Below are 15,170 nucleotides of genomic sequence, written 5' to 3' on the forward strand. Positions count from 1 at the left end.
TCCAGGGGATCTTCCTGACTCAGGAATCGGCTCCTTCATTGGCAGGCGGATCCTTAAACAATGAGCCACCTGGGAAGCCCCGGTATATATTTATCGGGATTTAAAACAAGAAGTAATAAACAGAAAGTGATGTTAGTGTGAGGTCAGAGCTGAGACAGGAAGCACGTGACTTCTGAGAAGGGAAATCAGTGAAAAACCAGGCAACACTTGTTGAACCAGCAGCAGCCCAGGGAACAACGGCTGCTGGAAGCTGGACCTCGGCCACCCTGTTTACCCATCACGGCATCACCTGTTTGCTGATAAAGGTAAGGTGATGCTCCCTGCTTCCCTTTTGGCAGAGTGGAAAGGGCTTGGGATAGACTGTCAATCAACATTTGAGTTCTTGTTCTCTCTCTCTCCCTGTCTCCCCATAAGCCCAGGGGCTGCAGTTACTAAAAATTTCCTCCGGCTGGTTGGTCGTTGCATGAGGAGCTCAGTCAGCCATCTCTCTGAGTCCAACAGCCTATTGCTTTGTGGTTATTTTCTCTTTTTGTCCTTTCTCTTCCTCTCCTGCTCTATCAACCACACAACTGTCTTAGAAGCGTGGAGCTGCCTTCCCGCCATGGCCCACGTGGGTCCAGGTCATCTGGACTGAGCTCAGAGCTGCTTAGGGGACAAGTATAGTCCCCAGCCTCTTGGGGTCACACCCAAGGTTCCTGATGAATCCCATTCAATGAAGTCCTACCTGGTTAGAAGGGACTTTCCTACCCTGTGGCTCATAGTCTCAAGCAGCCTCTTCTTTCTAGATATGTAGGAATTTCTCTTTTCCCTTTGTATTCTTTTTGTAAAATTTAATATGTGATACATAATGAACACATCTATGTAACATGCATGTGCATTGCACAGTAAGATAATATAACGATCAGCCCTGAACCCAACACTCAACCCAAGGACGAACTACCACTAAACTTTCCATCTACCTGCTGTGCTACTCAGCTCCACCCAGACATCAGTAACCACCCTCCCGAAGTCTGTTTCTATTCTTCTCTTGATTCTTTCTTTAATTTAGTGCTTTATCACATATACGTGCTTTATCACACATGCATTTATTTCATTTTATGTAATAGTTATATAACATATACTGTGTGCCAGCTACTGTTTGGAATACTTGTTAATATTGTCATTTAATTAGTTTAATCCACACACTATGCCCATAAGGAATGTGCTATGGTTAATCCCATTTTACAGAAGAGAAAACTGAGGCACCCAGAGATTAAAGCGACTTGCTCAGGGTCATACAGATAGTAAGAAGGAGACAGGTCTTCTGGTTCTTAGTGCAAGAGTTTCTCTAGGGCATATATCTAAGGGTGGAATTGTGGGTTATACGGAATGGCACTATTCAGCATTAGAAGAAAATGCCTGATTATTTCTCAGAGAACCAAAATACACTCTCACCAGCAACATACGAGTTCCTATCGACCCACAGCCTCTCCAACAATTGGTCTTGTCGACTTTCTTAACTTCTGCCAATCTAGTAGATATGAAGTGGTTCCTCATTGTGGTTTTAATTTCCCTTGCTCCGAGACATTTTGTTTTCTTTGAAATGTTCATCATGTCTTTAATATACTCAAAATTATCAGTTGTTTTTTCTAGCAGTGGTGATCTTGAGGTCTTGCTTAGGAAATCCTTCCTTGCCCCAAGGACATAAACATACTCTCCTATATTTTTTTATGGATTACCATGGTGGCTCAGCAGGTAAAGAATTTGTCTGCAACACAGGATCCACTGCAGGAGCCAAGGGTTTGACCCCTGGGTCAGGAAGATCTCCTGAAGTAGGAAATGGCAACCCACTCCAGTATTCCCGCCTGGGAAATCCCATGAACAGTGGAGCCTGGCAGTCTACAGTCCACTGGGTCACAGAGTTGGACACGACTGAGTGACTAAATATATATATTTTCTTATCAAAGTTTTTACAGTGTTCTTTTACATGTAAATCTTTAAATTAGATAGAATTGATTTCTTCATTCCAGGTGAGGAATGAAGGGATACATCCCTCCCAATGAAGGGAGCAATGTGGGGATACATTTCCCATCTTTTTTCTCCACATAGTTGACCAGCTGATCAAGCATCATTCATTTTTATCTCCCTCTCCACCCAGTGATCTCCAGGGCCATGTTTGTGGGGTGTGAGTTTCACGCAAGACTATTTCTGGGCACTTCACTGTTCCACTGGTTAATTTGCCTTCATCTACACTAAAATTATATTTTATAGTCAGTCTTCATATCTAGTAGGGCAAATCCCCTCATTTTATTCTCCTTTAGGGGTGTCTTGGTCCTTTTGTTCTTTCCATAATAAGGTTTAGAATCATCTTTTGTTTTCCATGAAATCCCTTATTGGGATCTATTAGAATTGCATTAAATCTATAGGAAGAGAATTGTCCTCATTATAATATTGAATCCCTTAGTCACGAACATGGGCGGGTTCTACATTTATTTAAATTGTGTTCAATGTCTTTCAATTGTGTTTTAGAACTTTCTGACTTTAAGTCTTATATTCTGCTATCTTTTTGTTTCTGTATATGTATCACTTCTATCTTTTTGCTGCTATAACATAGTGTGCTTTTAAAATTACTTTTCTTTCCTGGATGCTCTGTGCAACATGCAGAACTTCCCTGACCAGGGATCAAACCTGTGGCCCCTGGAGTGTAAGTGCAGAGTCTTAACCACTGGACCACCAGGGAAGTCCTAAATTACATTTTTGTATGTTACTGTTCTATACAAAAGCAATTCTTTTTGGATATTCATCTTACAGCTAGCTGTCTTGCTAAAATCTCTGATTATTTTGAATCATTCATTTGAATGTTCTATCTAGGCAACCATATCATATGAAAATACTGAGGATTTTGCTCTTTTCCCATCCCTAGGCCTTTAATTTCTTTTTCTTGTCTTACTATATTGTCTAGGATACCTGGTAAAATGTTAACATAGAAGCAAAGATAGTGGGCATCCTTGTTTGGTTCCAGAGTTTAAAGGAATTACTCTGAAGATGTACTCATTAAAAAGATAATACAGATGTTAAAAAAATAATAGTACACATGCAAACTTTTTCTGAGTTTCCTTTATTATGTTAAGGATATTTCCTTCTAGTCTGCTAAGAGGTTTTATCGTGAAAGAATATTGAATGTCATCATTTTTTTTCCTAGATCTGTTAAGATGATCATATGTTTTTTCTTCCTAAATCTGTAACATAAGATTTTAGTTTGGACTCCTTCAGAGCAGAGCCTGCAACAAGGACTTCAGTTCAGGTAGATTACTTAATGATTGAGGCCAGGAAGTAGGGAGTGAAGGAAGAAGGCTGAACCAGGGGAGAGAAAGCCAATAGAAGATGCATAACTGATGTTGCGGGTGTAAGCAAAGGGAGTTGAAGCCTTTCAGAATCTCTGATAGGTCTACAGGATGCTGGCTAGAACTGCCACCCCAAAAGAAAGAGGCTGGGCCATGTTTCTCCTAGCTCTTGGCCTCTCCTTGGTTGAGGGTTTCATGTTAGGGAACTTGACACTCCTAGGCTTCTAAGAAACACTAGCAGGTATCTAAGTGACTCCTAAAGCATTGAAGAAGACCCTGAGGCAAAAAAGCAAAAAGGAAACATGGTATAAACTTGAGGTGGGGTCATGGAACATAAGGTGAGTCTCAGGTTGCAGGAAATTATCTGCTGTAAATAGAGAGGATTCCAGAGCAGGGCAGAAGTATCGTGACATAAAGCACCAAAGTTTACTATTCCCGACAATAATAAATGACATTTGCAGCTTTCTCTTCTATCGTGCGACCAGCTTTTCATAGCTAAGCCTAACTTGGATATGATGTCTAATGTTTTTAACACATGGCTAGATTTGGTTTGTTTGTGTTTTTATTTTGCATTTGTATTCACGAGTAACACTGGCTTCTAATTTTTCTATTTCATCCTATTCTTGTCTCATTTTGGCATTAAGGTTCCACCGGCCTCTTAGAAAGACAGCGTGTTCCTGCTATTTTCATTCTCAGAGAGAGTTTTTGTAAGATTAAAATGATCCCTACTTAAACTTCTGTAATGCTATCTAGACTTGATATTTCCTTTGTGGGGAGATTTCAAATTATGGATGTAATTTCTATAATAGTTGTAAAACGGTTCAGGCTTTTTATTTCTTCTTCAATCAAGTTAGGTACCTTTTGCGTGTCCACAAAGAGTCAGACACGACTGAGCCACTGAACCGAACTGACTTTTTCTAAGACTTGTTCTACTTGGGTTCATATTTCTTGGCAGAAACGATTCATAAGTTTTTAATTTTTGTAAGTTTTGAATTTTTAAGCTTATTGAAGATTTACAACGTTGTGTAAATTAAATGTTCAATTATGGTAAAATACACCCAACACAAAATACACCACATAACTCTTTTTAAATGTAAATTTGGTTGGGTTACATTCACATTGTTTCACGATGGATCTCAAAACTTTTTTTATCTCACAAAACTGAAAGTCTATACCCATTAAGCAAACAACTCACCATTTCCCCCTGCCCCCAGGCCCTGGCAACCACGGTTCTGCTTTCTGTTTCTATGAATCTATAGTCTTCTTCTTTTGTGAACTGCAAGAGACATTACTTCATATTTTTAGACTGGCTTATAATATACAGTATTATGTAACCTTCAGGTGTTCTACACAGTGGTTTGGTATTTGCCTACATTATGCAGTTATCACAATAAGTCTAGTATCCACCTGCTTCCATACAAAGTTATTCCGATATTACTGACCATATTCCTCATGCTGTACTACATCCCTGTGGCTTACTCTGTAATTGGTGCTTTGCCCCTCTTAATCCCATTCATCTATTTTGGACCCTGCTCGGCCCCTTCACCTCCAGCAACCACCCATTTGTTTTCTATATATAGGAGCCTGGTTTTGGTTTTGTTTGTTTTGTTTTTCAGATTCTGCATATATGTGAGATCATATGGTACTTGTCTGTCTCTGTCTGAGTCATTGCACTTGGGATAATACCCTCTAGGTCTGTCCGTGTTGTTGAAAATGGCAAGATTTCATTCTTTATGGCTGAATAATATTCCGTTGTGTAGTTATACCAAACACATCTTTATTCATGCATCTATGGATGAACATTCAGGTGGCTTTCACATGTTGGCTATTGGAAATAACGCCACAGTGGACATTGGTGCGCATATATGTTGTCGAATTAGTGCTTTTGTTTTTTTCAGGAGAATACCCAGAAAGTGAAATTGCTGGATCATACGGCAGTTCTATTTTTACTTTTTGAGGCACTCCCACACGTTTCTCCACAGCATTCGCACCAATCTACAATCCCACCAGGAGGACACGAGGGCTCCCTTTTCTCCACACCCTTGCCAATGTTTTTATTTGTTGTCTTTGATGATAACCATTCTGACAGTGGTGGGGTGATGTCTCATTGTGGCTTTGATGTGCCTTTCCCTCATGATGAATGATGCTGAGCATCTTTTCACATTTGCTTCATTATTCATAACAGAGAGATGTTGTATTAAAATTTCTTGCTATGATGATGGTTTTATCTCTTTGGTGTTCCGTCAAGCTAAGTGCTTACAAGTTTACAACAATTATAATTTCTGTATGAATTGACCGTTTAATCTAGGTACTCATTGTATCCCTCATAAATAGTTTTTGTCTTAAAATTCCTTCTTCTTTGATATGAATAAACCTTTCCCGGCTTTTCTTTTGGTTAGCTTTTGCCTGGTATATCTTTTTTCATTCCACCATTCCACACTCTTACTCATTAGATGTGTCTCATAAACAATGTAGAACTGGGTTTTGTGTTTAAATATCTTTTAAAGTGTAATCGGAGGAAATTCCCTGGTGGTCCAGTGGCTAAGACTTCGAGTTTCCAATGCATGGGGTCTGGGTTCCATCCCTGGTCAGGGAACTAGATCCCGCATGCCAGAACTAAGACTTGGTGCAGCCAAGTAAATACATATTTTAAAAATGTAATTCGAGATAAAAATTTAGACATGACTGAGTAAATGACTTCCTCTAAACCTGCTAAAAATGGAGTTTAAAAACCTGCAGTTTCTTTATTTTTGGCTATGCCACGCACATATGGAGCGCCCATATGGAATGTTAGTTCCCCAGACCAGGGATCAAACACTCGGAAGCAGAGTCTTAATGAATGGACCGCCAGGGAAGTCAGAAAAGCCTGCATTTGCAACAACCATCCATGGCTGACAAGCATCCTGACCCAGAAGGCTGCCCTCCAGGGTGGTGCGTTTGAGCTATTTTTCTGTCGTTGTTCAGTCTCTAAGTCGTGGCGACTCTTTCAACCCCATGGACTGTAACACACCAGCTGCTCTGTCCTCCACTACCTCCATTTTTTTAGTAGACTTCTTTTTAGAAGAGCAGTTTTAGGCTAAGAGCAAAACTTAGGGGAAGTAGAGACTTGCCACATACCTCCTGTCCCCACACATGCACAGCCTGTCCTGTTACCAACATCCCCCACCAGAGTGGTCCATTTCTCCTGACTGATGAGCCTGCATTGACACATCATTATCATGCAAAGATCATAGTGGACATCACGGTTCAGTCTTGGTGTGTACATTCTGTGGGTTTGGGCATGTGTGTGCTGACACGTATGCACCATTGTAGTAGCCAACAGAGCAGCTTCCCCGTCCTAAAGTCCTCTCTGCTCTTTCAGTCCATGTCTCCCTCCCTTTAATCCCTGGCAACCACCAATTCTCCAACCAAACACTCCTCATTCCTCAATTCTCACCGCAGTTCCATCACCTAATATCGTTGTGATTTAGGCAAGTTAGTAATTCACCTGAGCCCTGAACTTCCTCAGATGCACAATCAACATGGCTAGATTTGGTGTGATAATGAGACAATATATTAAAACCTTAATTTAGTCCCTAACAGAGAATAGGCATCAGTGAAATGTTGGTTTCCTTTTCCTTCCTCCTTGAATTAGTAACATGAAATCACATGTAGCTAAGAAAACAGACAAGAAAGTGCCTGGGGACCGTGTGCATCACCAGAAATCTAAAAGGGGAGGGGCAGAGGACAGGGGAGAATGTCCAGCTATCGCCTCCCAAACCCTCTTTCCGACTTGGAAAGTCTCTCCCTTGTTGACACCAAAAAAGTGTCCTGTGGGATTCAGGGCTCTCCAGATTTGGGGCTTGTAGCGGTCAATGCCCCGTGTGCACAGGCATCACACACACATGGGCCCCAGGTGCCCGTCCACCCCTGATGGCAGCGTGCCAGGAGGACTAGGTATGTCCCGCTTATCAGCTGGCTCCTGGCTTCCTCTGCCCAGCTTCTTGCAGACCTGTGGCCCTGGGAGCTGGCCTTCCAGGTGGCCTCCCCAAGACCACTCAGATAATGAGAGGAAATGTGGTCATCAGCTTCCAGAAGGCTGGGGGTTCAGGACTGCAGCTACAAGTCCTCCCCGCTACCTGCCTGATCAGAGCCCTTCACCTCTCTAGGCAGTCCTCAGCTCTTCCCTGTGAGCCTGCGGATGCCACCCGAGATGTCCCCTTTTGGTGGCTGGGGAACGCTCACAGCCTTTCTCGTCCTGCTCTGCTGCCAAGGTGAGCCTGGGGGTCCAGACTGGGTGTGTTCCCGCCAGAGGTTAGGGCGCCTGTTCCCCTGGTGCCGTGTGGAGAAGGGGGTCCTGGTCCAGAAGTCGCTGAGGCTTTGAGGACAGCAACTGCCCACCACGGGTGTGGGATGCTATGCAAGCTTGGTTTCCCCATGACCCCATGACCCCGGGGCAGCAGATGGGGGACCTGGCCTTCACACTTTGGGTTGAACAGGCCCCGTAACTTCAGTGTGTGGATGTGGCAGGTCGTGGAGACTGATGGGAGACCAAGGAGGCTGGGGCTCAAGGGAAAGTAAGGGAACGTCCCAGCGGGTCTTCAGAGGTGGCCAGTGGACAGCAGAGATCAGTGGAGGGCATCGTCTTCTGCTGACCATCAATGTGCAAATGAAGCCCCTTCTGGGTGGCCCAGGGGACAGGGAAGGAGAATGCCTCCAGGTGTGAGCACTCTGTTTTGGAAAACCTGTCAGGTGCCTTCATGACGACCATGCAGGAAAGGGATTACTAGCCCATTTGACAGATGGAGAAACTGAGGCTCAGAAAAGGATAGCACTTTGCCCAAGGCCACAGAGCTGGCAAACTCGGGATTCAAAGGCAGCTCTCTCTCTCTCCCTAGAGAACCTTTCTCTTTCCCCAGCTGAGGGCTAGATGTGGGCGTGCGGGTGTGGTGGGAACACAGGACAGAGCACAGGCTCAGTTGGCCGAGATCAGTTCCGATTCTTGGCCTTCTTCCTCCCTGGGCTCCAGCCATCCTGGTGTCTTCTCCGCCAGGGTCTTGGCGCTGCTGGTTTTCTGCCCTCTGCAGACACCTGGCAGCCAAGCTCCCCCCATTTCCTTCCTCCTTTCCTCAAATGTCACTGTTTCCATGAAACCTGTCCTGAGCACAGTATTTAACGACTCAGCCCCACCCAACTCCCTCTTTCCTTTCTGGGGCGCTTCCCACCAATTGAAAGGCTGGCTAGTTCGCTTGTTGGTTACTCTGCGTCCTTTGCAGCAGCGCGAGCTCCACAAGGACAACCTTTGAATTTCTTCGGTCTCTGATGGCTCCCCAGAGCCTAGAACAGTGCCTGCTACACAGCTGGTATTCTACAAGGATTTGCAGGAGAGAGGCAAGGAGTGAGGGAGGAGCTGAACTCATGCACATGGGGCCTGAGGGGACACCATCCACCTCCAGGTCAGGGAGGCCTTCAGAGGAGGGGTGATTTGGGCTGGGGGGCGAGTTCGAATATAATCTCCATGGGGATAGAAGATGTGCATGAGGAAGACTCACCTGGAGGGGACAAGCTGGAAGAGCAGTCAGGAGCAGGGAGACAGCTAGGGAGCATCCCCCTTGGTCTAGACCAGAGGCAGTAATGTCTGAACAGAGGGAGGAGCAGAAGGGACCCACTGATGAGACTGCACATGTGGGCAGCCACGCCGGGCAGGGCAGCGGGGGTGTCCGCTGAGCAGTGTTTTGTGTCCTTCCAGGGTCTGGTGAGAAGGCGTTCGAGGGGCCAGAGCACCTGATGGTGGGGTCTGGAGAGGTTCAAGTGATTAATTGCACTGCCAGCTGTACGGACCCCAAGAAACTTGTTCTGGAGACAGACCTAAACAAGACTGTCCTGGAGAGCCAGGCTCAGTGGAAGCTGTTCAGGGTCTACAACATCTCCAAGGATGAGCAGCTCCTGTGCAGTTTCATCTGCGCCGGCAAGCAGGAGACCAAAGTTTTCAACATCACCGTGTTCTGTGAGTGTCGCCCACGGGGCCCTGCTCCCCGAGGCCAGAGCCTGTGTCTGCAAACCCACAACGAGCTGCTCTGTCACTGCTCCTGGGCACTCTCCTATGGCCTGCACCTCCCTGGGCTTCAGATCCAGGCACAGGCTCAGAATCTGCTCACACCCTCCCCTGGCCTCCTCGAACCCTGCCAGCAACTGGGATTTTGAGATTTGCTCAGAAGCAGCAATCCAAGCAAGGTTTAGACAAACCTAAAATTCGTTTCCCAGAATCTCCTCCCAGCTGGAGAGCACCCCCATCACCAGAACACCCCACATCCCCTGACAAGCAACAGGGACTGCATCAGGAGGGCTGGCACACTCTACAGTAACCCATTCACCTCCTGGAGAGAGGGTCGTGGTCTTATGTTCCCCTGACGGCCCTTTCCAAATGTGTGACCATCACACACACACACCTGTCCATAGGCCACAGAGACCATGGAGAGACCAGGGTTCTCCTGGAAGCTCAGCACCCAGGGTATCGCTCAGAACTGACATCAGTGGACAAATGAGGAGAAAGATGTCCTAAATCTACCACATTATCCTGGGGTAATGCGGGCTAGGTATTCTAGTTCAAAAATGAACCCAGGGAGATGTCTTGGTTGTCCATTGGCTAAGACTATGCACTCCAAATGGAGGGGACCCAGGTTTGGTCCCTGGTCAGGGAACTAGATCCCACATACCACAATTAAGACCTGGCACAACCAAAGAAATAAATCTTGGATTTTTAAAAAAAAAAAAAAGGAAACTCAGGGAACCATGGAGTTTAATATCTAAGGGAGAGCAATGTTTTAACCCTGATCCTGACAACCAAGGCAGCTCTGACTCTTGCCCCCACCTCTGAAGACCCTCACAATTCATGGCCCCATTCCAGTGAGTACTCCCTTCTAAGTCTCTCTCAACAAAACTACCCAACTGTTTCATTTTTGAAATTTCTCTTGAATTTATGGAGAGGAAAGAGACACAACCAAAACTTTTTTATCTTTCTAGTAGACTGAACAGACTCTGAACCTTTTCTTTGGAGACACCAGGGCACCTCCATTCTTGTCCATTGCAGAAGTCATCAGGTCCCTGAAACTACCACCCAGGACATCGTTCACCCTGAACTGCTTCCTCCGTCCAGCCCCAGCCCACTTCCTGAGAACACCGTGGTCACAGGGGATGGGCTGGGCTGGGTGGGGCCTGCCCGAGCTGCACCCCCATCCTGAGCAGACCTCCCTTCCGCTTTCCTGCAGACCCTCCAAAGCAAGTGCTGCTGACGCTGTCGCACACCTCAGTGGCCGTAGGGACACTGTTCACCATCGAGTGCATGGTCCCCGCCGTGGCACCCCTCGAAGGCCTCACTGTCACCCTGCTCCGTGGTACTGAGGTCTTGTACAATCACACCTTTGTGGGGACAGCACCCTTCCCCCAAGATGCCGTGGTCACCCACAACACCACAGCTCACAGGGAAGACGGCCACCATAACTTCTCGTGCGAGGCCAAGATGGACCTGCGCTCTCGTGGCGGTGGCCTTGTCCACAGAGTCTCAGATCCCCAGAGGCTTGAAGTTAAAGGTGAGGGGGAGCCCACAGATCAGGAGGGGGGACATTCGCTTTCAGCCCTTCAGGGGAAGAGAACGCCTTCGCCCCACTCTCTGCCAGCTCAGGTGAGGCACTTGGGGAAACGGCACTTGATCCCTGGGGTTCCCTGGAGCTCCTGGCGAGTTCCTAGCTTGGACCCTGACTAGTTGCTTGGTCATGAGTGAGCTGGCTGACCTTAACCATGTCAAGCTCGTCTCTCTGGCCTTGACCCCTCTCTGCAATGATAAATTTGACCTGTCTGACCCCTAAGGTCCCCTGGAGTCCTGCTTCTGTGGCCCTAGATGGCCAGGATCTTCTTTGTCTTCAGAGAGTTTGGCCGAAACACCCTCATCTCTGCCCAGGGAGGGGCTTGGCCTGGACCACGCCACAGCGCAGAACATGAGTTCTGGCAGCGCATGGCAAGGGGACCATCTGAGTCCATGTGCCCTATGGTCTCACAGAGGCCGGCTGGTGGCCTGGACCCTGTCCTCCTTCCCTCCAGTGATAACACCATTTGCCACTCATCCCTGCAATGCGGAGTGACAGCAGGCTGCCCAGGGGTGGGTGGGTGGGTGACGGGTAGACAGCGGCCCCTCTGGAGCCTGGCACCTGGGACCGGAGGACTTCTGTGACCTCTCCCCCTTCTCTCCCCAGAGCCCGTGCCCAACAACCAGATGGTGATCATGGCGATCGTGATAGTGCCGCTGCTCTTGTTTGTGACATTCGTCCTCCTGCACTGGTACAAACAACGGCGGAGAAGTAACACCTGAGTGCAAGCCACTTAGAAGAGGCAGAGACGGAGCCACCGGGCACAGCCCCTATGAGCGGCGTGGCCATTGTCATAGAGGCCACTGGAGCTCAGTGTGGCTCTGTAGGGTGCGGTCCAGGCCTGGCTGAGGGACCATGTGTAGCAGCCTGAATACAAACACCTGGACTTAACTCCATGCCTTCGTGTCACCTCCTGGGAATGGCCAGGAGGGGGAGCCACCAGGCCTGGCTGAACTTCTGTCTCCAAATGTCTCCTCAGCCTCCCTCCACCCTCTCTTTCAGAGGCCTTCCTGAGCCCCAGCAAACCCAGGCCCTGGTGTGCCCCCAGGCCGACCCGCCCGGGGAACCAGCCACCCATCCTATGGGACCCTGAGTGACTCCCTCCTGAGGGAGGGTGGGGAGACCCACCCTGGCCCAGAGGGGCAGAGAGACACTCTGTTCCCACATGGCCCTCCAGGACATGGCTCTGACTTCTGTCTTCTGCCAACAGAGCCAGCATCCAGGGGTGAGTGTGGGGGCCCCAATGGCTTGGCTCCGGGATCCTCCCGCCAGGCCTCCCCTGCCACTCTGGGCCTTCTGAGAGCCATGGAAACGAAAGCAATCCTTGCCTCTTACCTCCAGTTCTGTTATTGGGCCAAATGGAGATCCCACAAGCCCTGGTCATCCAGAGACAGGGGAAGGGGAGGAGGTCGAGGGAGGGCTCCATCTCCCAGGCCTCTGCCAGCCGGGGCAGCGATCAATGGGACAGGGTTGGCCTTTCACCTGGCTTGTGGGGCCTGGACGGGGCTCTAAGGGGCTCTCACCACGGATCAGAGATCAGCTTGGTTCAAGGTCTCCATGTGGTGGAGATGGGACTCATTCACCCTGGGGAGACAGCCTGGTTGGGGATGCGGGGTAAGAACGGTTGCCAGGTGTAGAAAGGGGTTGGCAGGCATGAGAGGGACACGGGGGCTCCAGGCTGTTTGCAGCTCCGTGATGAAGCTGGTGTGGGCTCCAGGGTTGATGTGTGTTCTCATATCATGAGGCTCTCGGCATCATAGTAGTGAGAGAGTCAATTCCTAGGCAGGTCGATAAGAAGTCTGGGGTCCCCAAGGAGGAGGTGATAGGGGTCTGGAAATCTCAAGGAGGAGGGAAGAACAAACATCTTTTTCTCTCTCCATTCCTTAGCCTTAGTCACATGGTATGGGTGGTTTAGTCGCTAAGTCGTGTCCGACTCTTGTGACCCCATGGACTGTAGCCCGCCAGGCTCCTCTGTCCCTGACAGTCTCCAGGCAAGGAGCAAGAATACTGGAATGGGTTGCCATTTCTTTCTCCTGGGGATCTTCCTGACCCAGAAATTGAACCCAGGTCTCCTGTATTGCAGGCAGATTCTTTCACAACTGAGCTATAAGGGAAATCCTTGGGCACATAAAAGGCTTTTTTCTTTAAGCCTTGGAATTGATAATTACAACAAACAACTCTGTGTAAACTCTGTACTGAGGGTTATATAACAACAATGTATCCTGCTTGAGGGCAGTTTTCCCTTCCTGAAAACCTTGGGCCAATCCTGTTATCTTAAAATGTAAATTATGGGAGGGGGTCTAGCAAGATCTTTACAACCTAAACAGTCTTTTGATTTATTGTAATTACTAATTTAATAAGTATATAACTCAGTGGGTCTAGCAAGATCTTTACAACCTAAAGACAATATTTTGATTTATTGTAATTACTAATTTAAAAGAATATAACTCCCTTGCTAACACTAGGGAGGGGGGCACTCCCCCTTCCCTTCTGATATCTACGTCAGAACTTTCTCTGTGCTTTTCATACTTTAATAAAACTCTGCTACACAAAAGCGCTTGAGAGATCACGCCTGGTCTCTGGTCCCTAAGCTAAATCTTCTTCTTAGGAGATCACGAGTCTGAGACCTTTCACTGGAAGCTATCAGTAGTCTGGGGGGAGAAGCACCCTCACCGTGACTACCCCCTGCCTCATGGACCCCAAGGAAGAAAAGTTAAGGGGACAGAACCCTTGTCTGTGGTGATGATTATAAGACCACCCCCCACTGCCCCAGGGCACATGGCCCTTCCAGCATTCCGATCTCTCCCTTGGCCTAGGCCCTGCTGACCACCCACCCGGTCCTACCTGAAGCCAGGGATACATCTGCACCCACAGTTCCCATGGCACTGGTGGGTGGGGGTTGGGGCACGGCTCTGCTGAGATGGAGAAGAGAAAAGAGATCCCCCATCAGAGTTCCTGGGGTGGCCTCAGCAATTTCACCCACAGGTCTCCCCACACCACCCCTGGCCCCTGGCTGCCTCTTTCAACCCCAGGGCAAGGCCCTGATAGCACCCAGATCCCCAGCCTCACTGAAGCTCCCCTTTTCTCAGATGCCGGATGGTGGTGCTGAACCTCAGTCGAGTCCTACAAGCAGGGCTGGTGTAGGCGAGGGAGAAGGAGAGGGTCTGGCCAGGGGAGCAGGGGGCCCAGGGCAGGCAGCGGGCAGGGCAGGTAGTGGTGGTGGAAACCCAGAGGGCCCTCCTCCTGTGGTTGCATCTCCTCCTCCTGTTGACCCTCCAGGGAGAGCTGAGGGTTGTGCAAATGGAAGGGGACACAGTGTCAGACTCTCCCTGCCCTTGCTCTGTCTGTGCTGTGCTCAGTCTCTTCAGTCGTGTCCGACTCTTTGCAACCCCTTGGACTGTAGTCCGCCAGGGTTATCTGTCCAGGGATTCCCCAGGCAAGAATATGGAATGGGTTGCCATTCCCTCTTCTGGGGGATAGTCCTACCCAGTGATTGAACTCCAGCCTCTTGCATCTCCTGCATCGGCAGGCGGACTCTTTACCAGTCGGCCACCGCCAAAGTCCCAGACACATACTTATTTGTGTCTTTCCTAAGCCAGGACTTTCAGTGGCAGGCGCTGAGTGGCAGGCCTGTGAGAGCAAAACCTCTGCTTGTGGGTGAGCCCAGCTGGCTGCTCTGAAACTCTGCCTCTTGGTACAAAGCTACTCTGCCAGGGGAGGGTTTTTTTTAATTGTTAGGTGAAGTGGCGGATGTGAAAAGATCTCAGAACACAATCGTTCTTAGGTGTAAGTAGAAGAGTTTGGTGGTTGGGGATGTCGTATACAGGGAAGACCCTGCTCCCTGATGTTGACAAGCCTCCTGCAGGGGTTCAGAGGGTGACTCATCCCGGATCTGTCTCATTCATCCAAGGCTCCCAGGAGCACAGAAACCACACATCAAAAAAAAAGAGTGCAGAGGGAATTTCCTGCTGGTCCAGTGATGAGTAGCAGTTTCACTGCTCTGACCCGAGCTTAATTCCTGGTTGAGGAACTAAGATCCCCAACCAGGGAGTCTTCAGCTTGTGTGGCCTCAACTGTCTTGGTCCCTTGAATGCATGCGTGCATGCTCAGTCATGTCTGACTATTTGGGACTCCATGCACTATACCCCACCAGACTCCTCTGTCCTTGGGGGTTCCCGGAAAGAACACTGGAGTGGGGTGTCATTTCATTCTCCAGGGGATCTTC

General features: G+C 48.4%; 1 protein-coding gene and 1 non-coding gene across 4 annotated transcripts; one reads left to right on the plus strand and one right to left on the minus strand.

Annotated features, from left to right (window-relative positions):
- The first annotated feature begins 183 nt into the window (after positions 1-183).
- LOC129648838 (intercellular adhesion molecule 2-like) lies at positions 184-13,512 on the plus strand. Of its 3 annotated transcripts, XM_055575523.1 has the most exons (6): positions 184-305; positions 7,472-7,576; positions 8,579-8,758; positions 9,052-9,309; positions 10,571-10,891; positions 11,552-13,512. In XM_055575523.1, the coding sequence occupies exons 4-6, from the start codon at positions 9,090-9,092 to the stop codon at positions 11,665-11,667; spliced, it is 657 nt and encodes a 218-aa protein (XP_055431498.1). In that variant the 5' UTR covers positions 184-305; positions 7,472-7,576; positions 8,579-8,758; positions 9,052-9,089; the 3' UTR covers positions 11,668-13,512. The 3 variants fall into 3 exon arrangements, with proteins under 3 accessions (XP_055431498.1, XP_055431496.1, XP_055431497.1); XM_055575521.1 differs by lacking the exon at positions 8,579-8,758; XM_055575522.1 differs by lacking the exons at positions 7,472-7,576; positions 8,579-8,758 and having other exon boundaries at positions 205-305.
- On the minus strand, positions 2,647-2,719 carry TRNAV-UAC (transfer RNA valine (anticodon UAC)). Its single transcript has one exon. It is a non-coding gene; the product is annotated as a tRNA-Val (tRNA).
- Positions 13,513-15,170: the final 1,658 nt, after the last annotated feature.

Source organism: Bubalus kerabau, chromosome 4 (genome assembly GCF_029407905.1).
Source record: "Bubalus kerabau isolate K-KA32 ecotype Philippines breed swamp buffalo chromosome 4, PCC_UOA_SB_1v2, whole genome shotgun sequence".
NCBI lineage: Eukaryota > Metazoa > Chordata > Mammalia > Artiodactyla > Bovidae > Bubalus > Bubalus kerabau.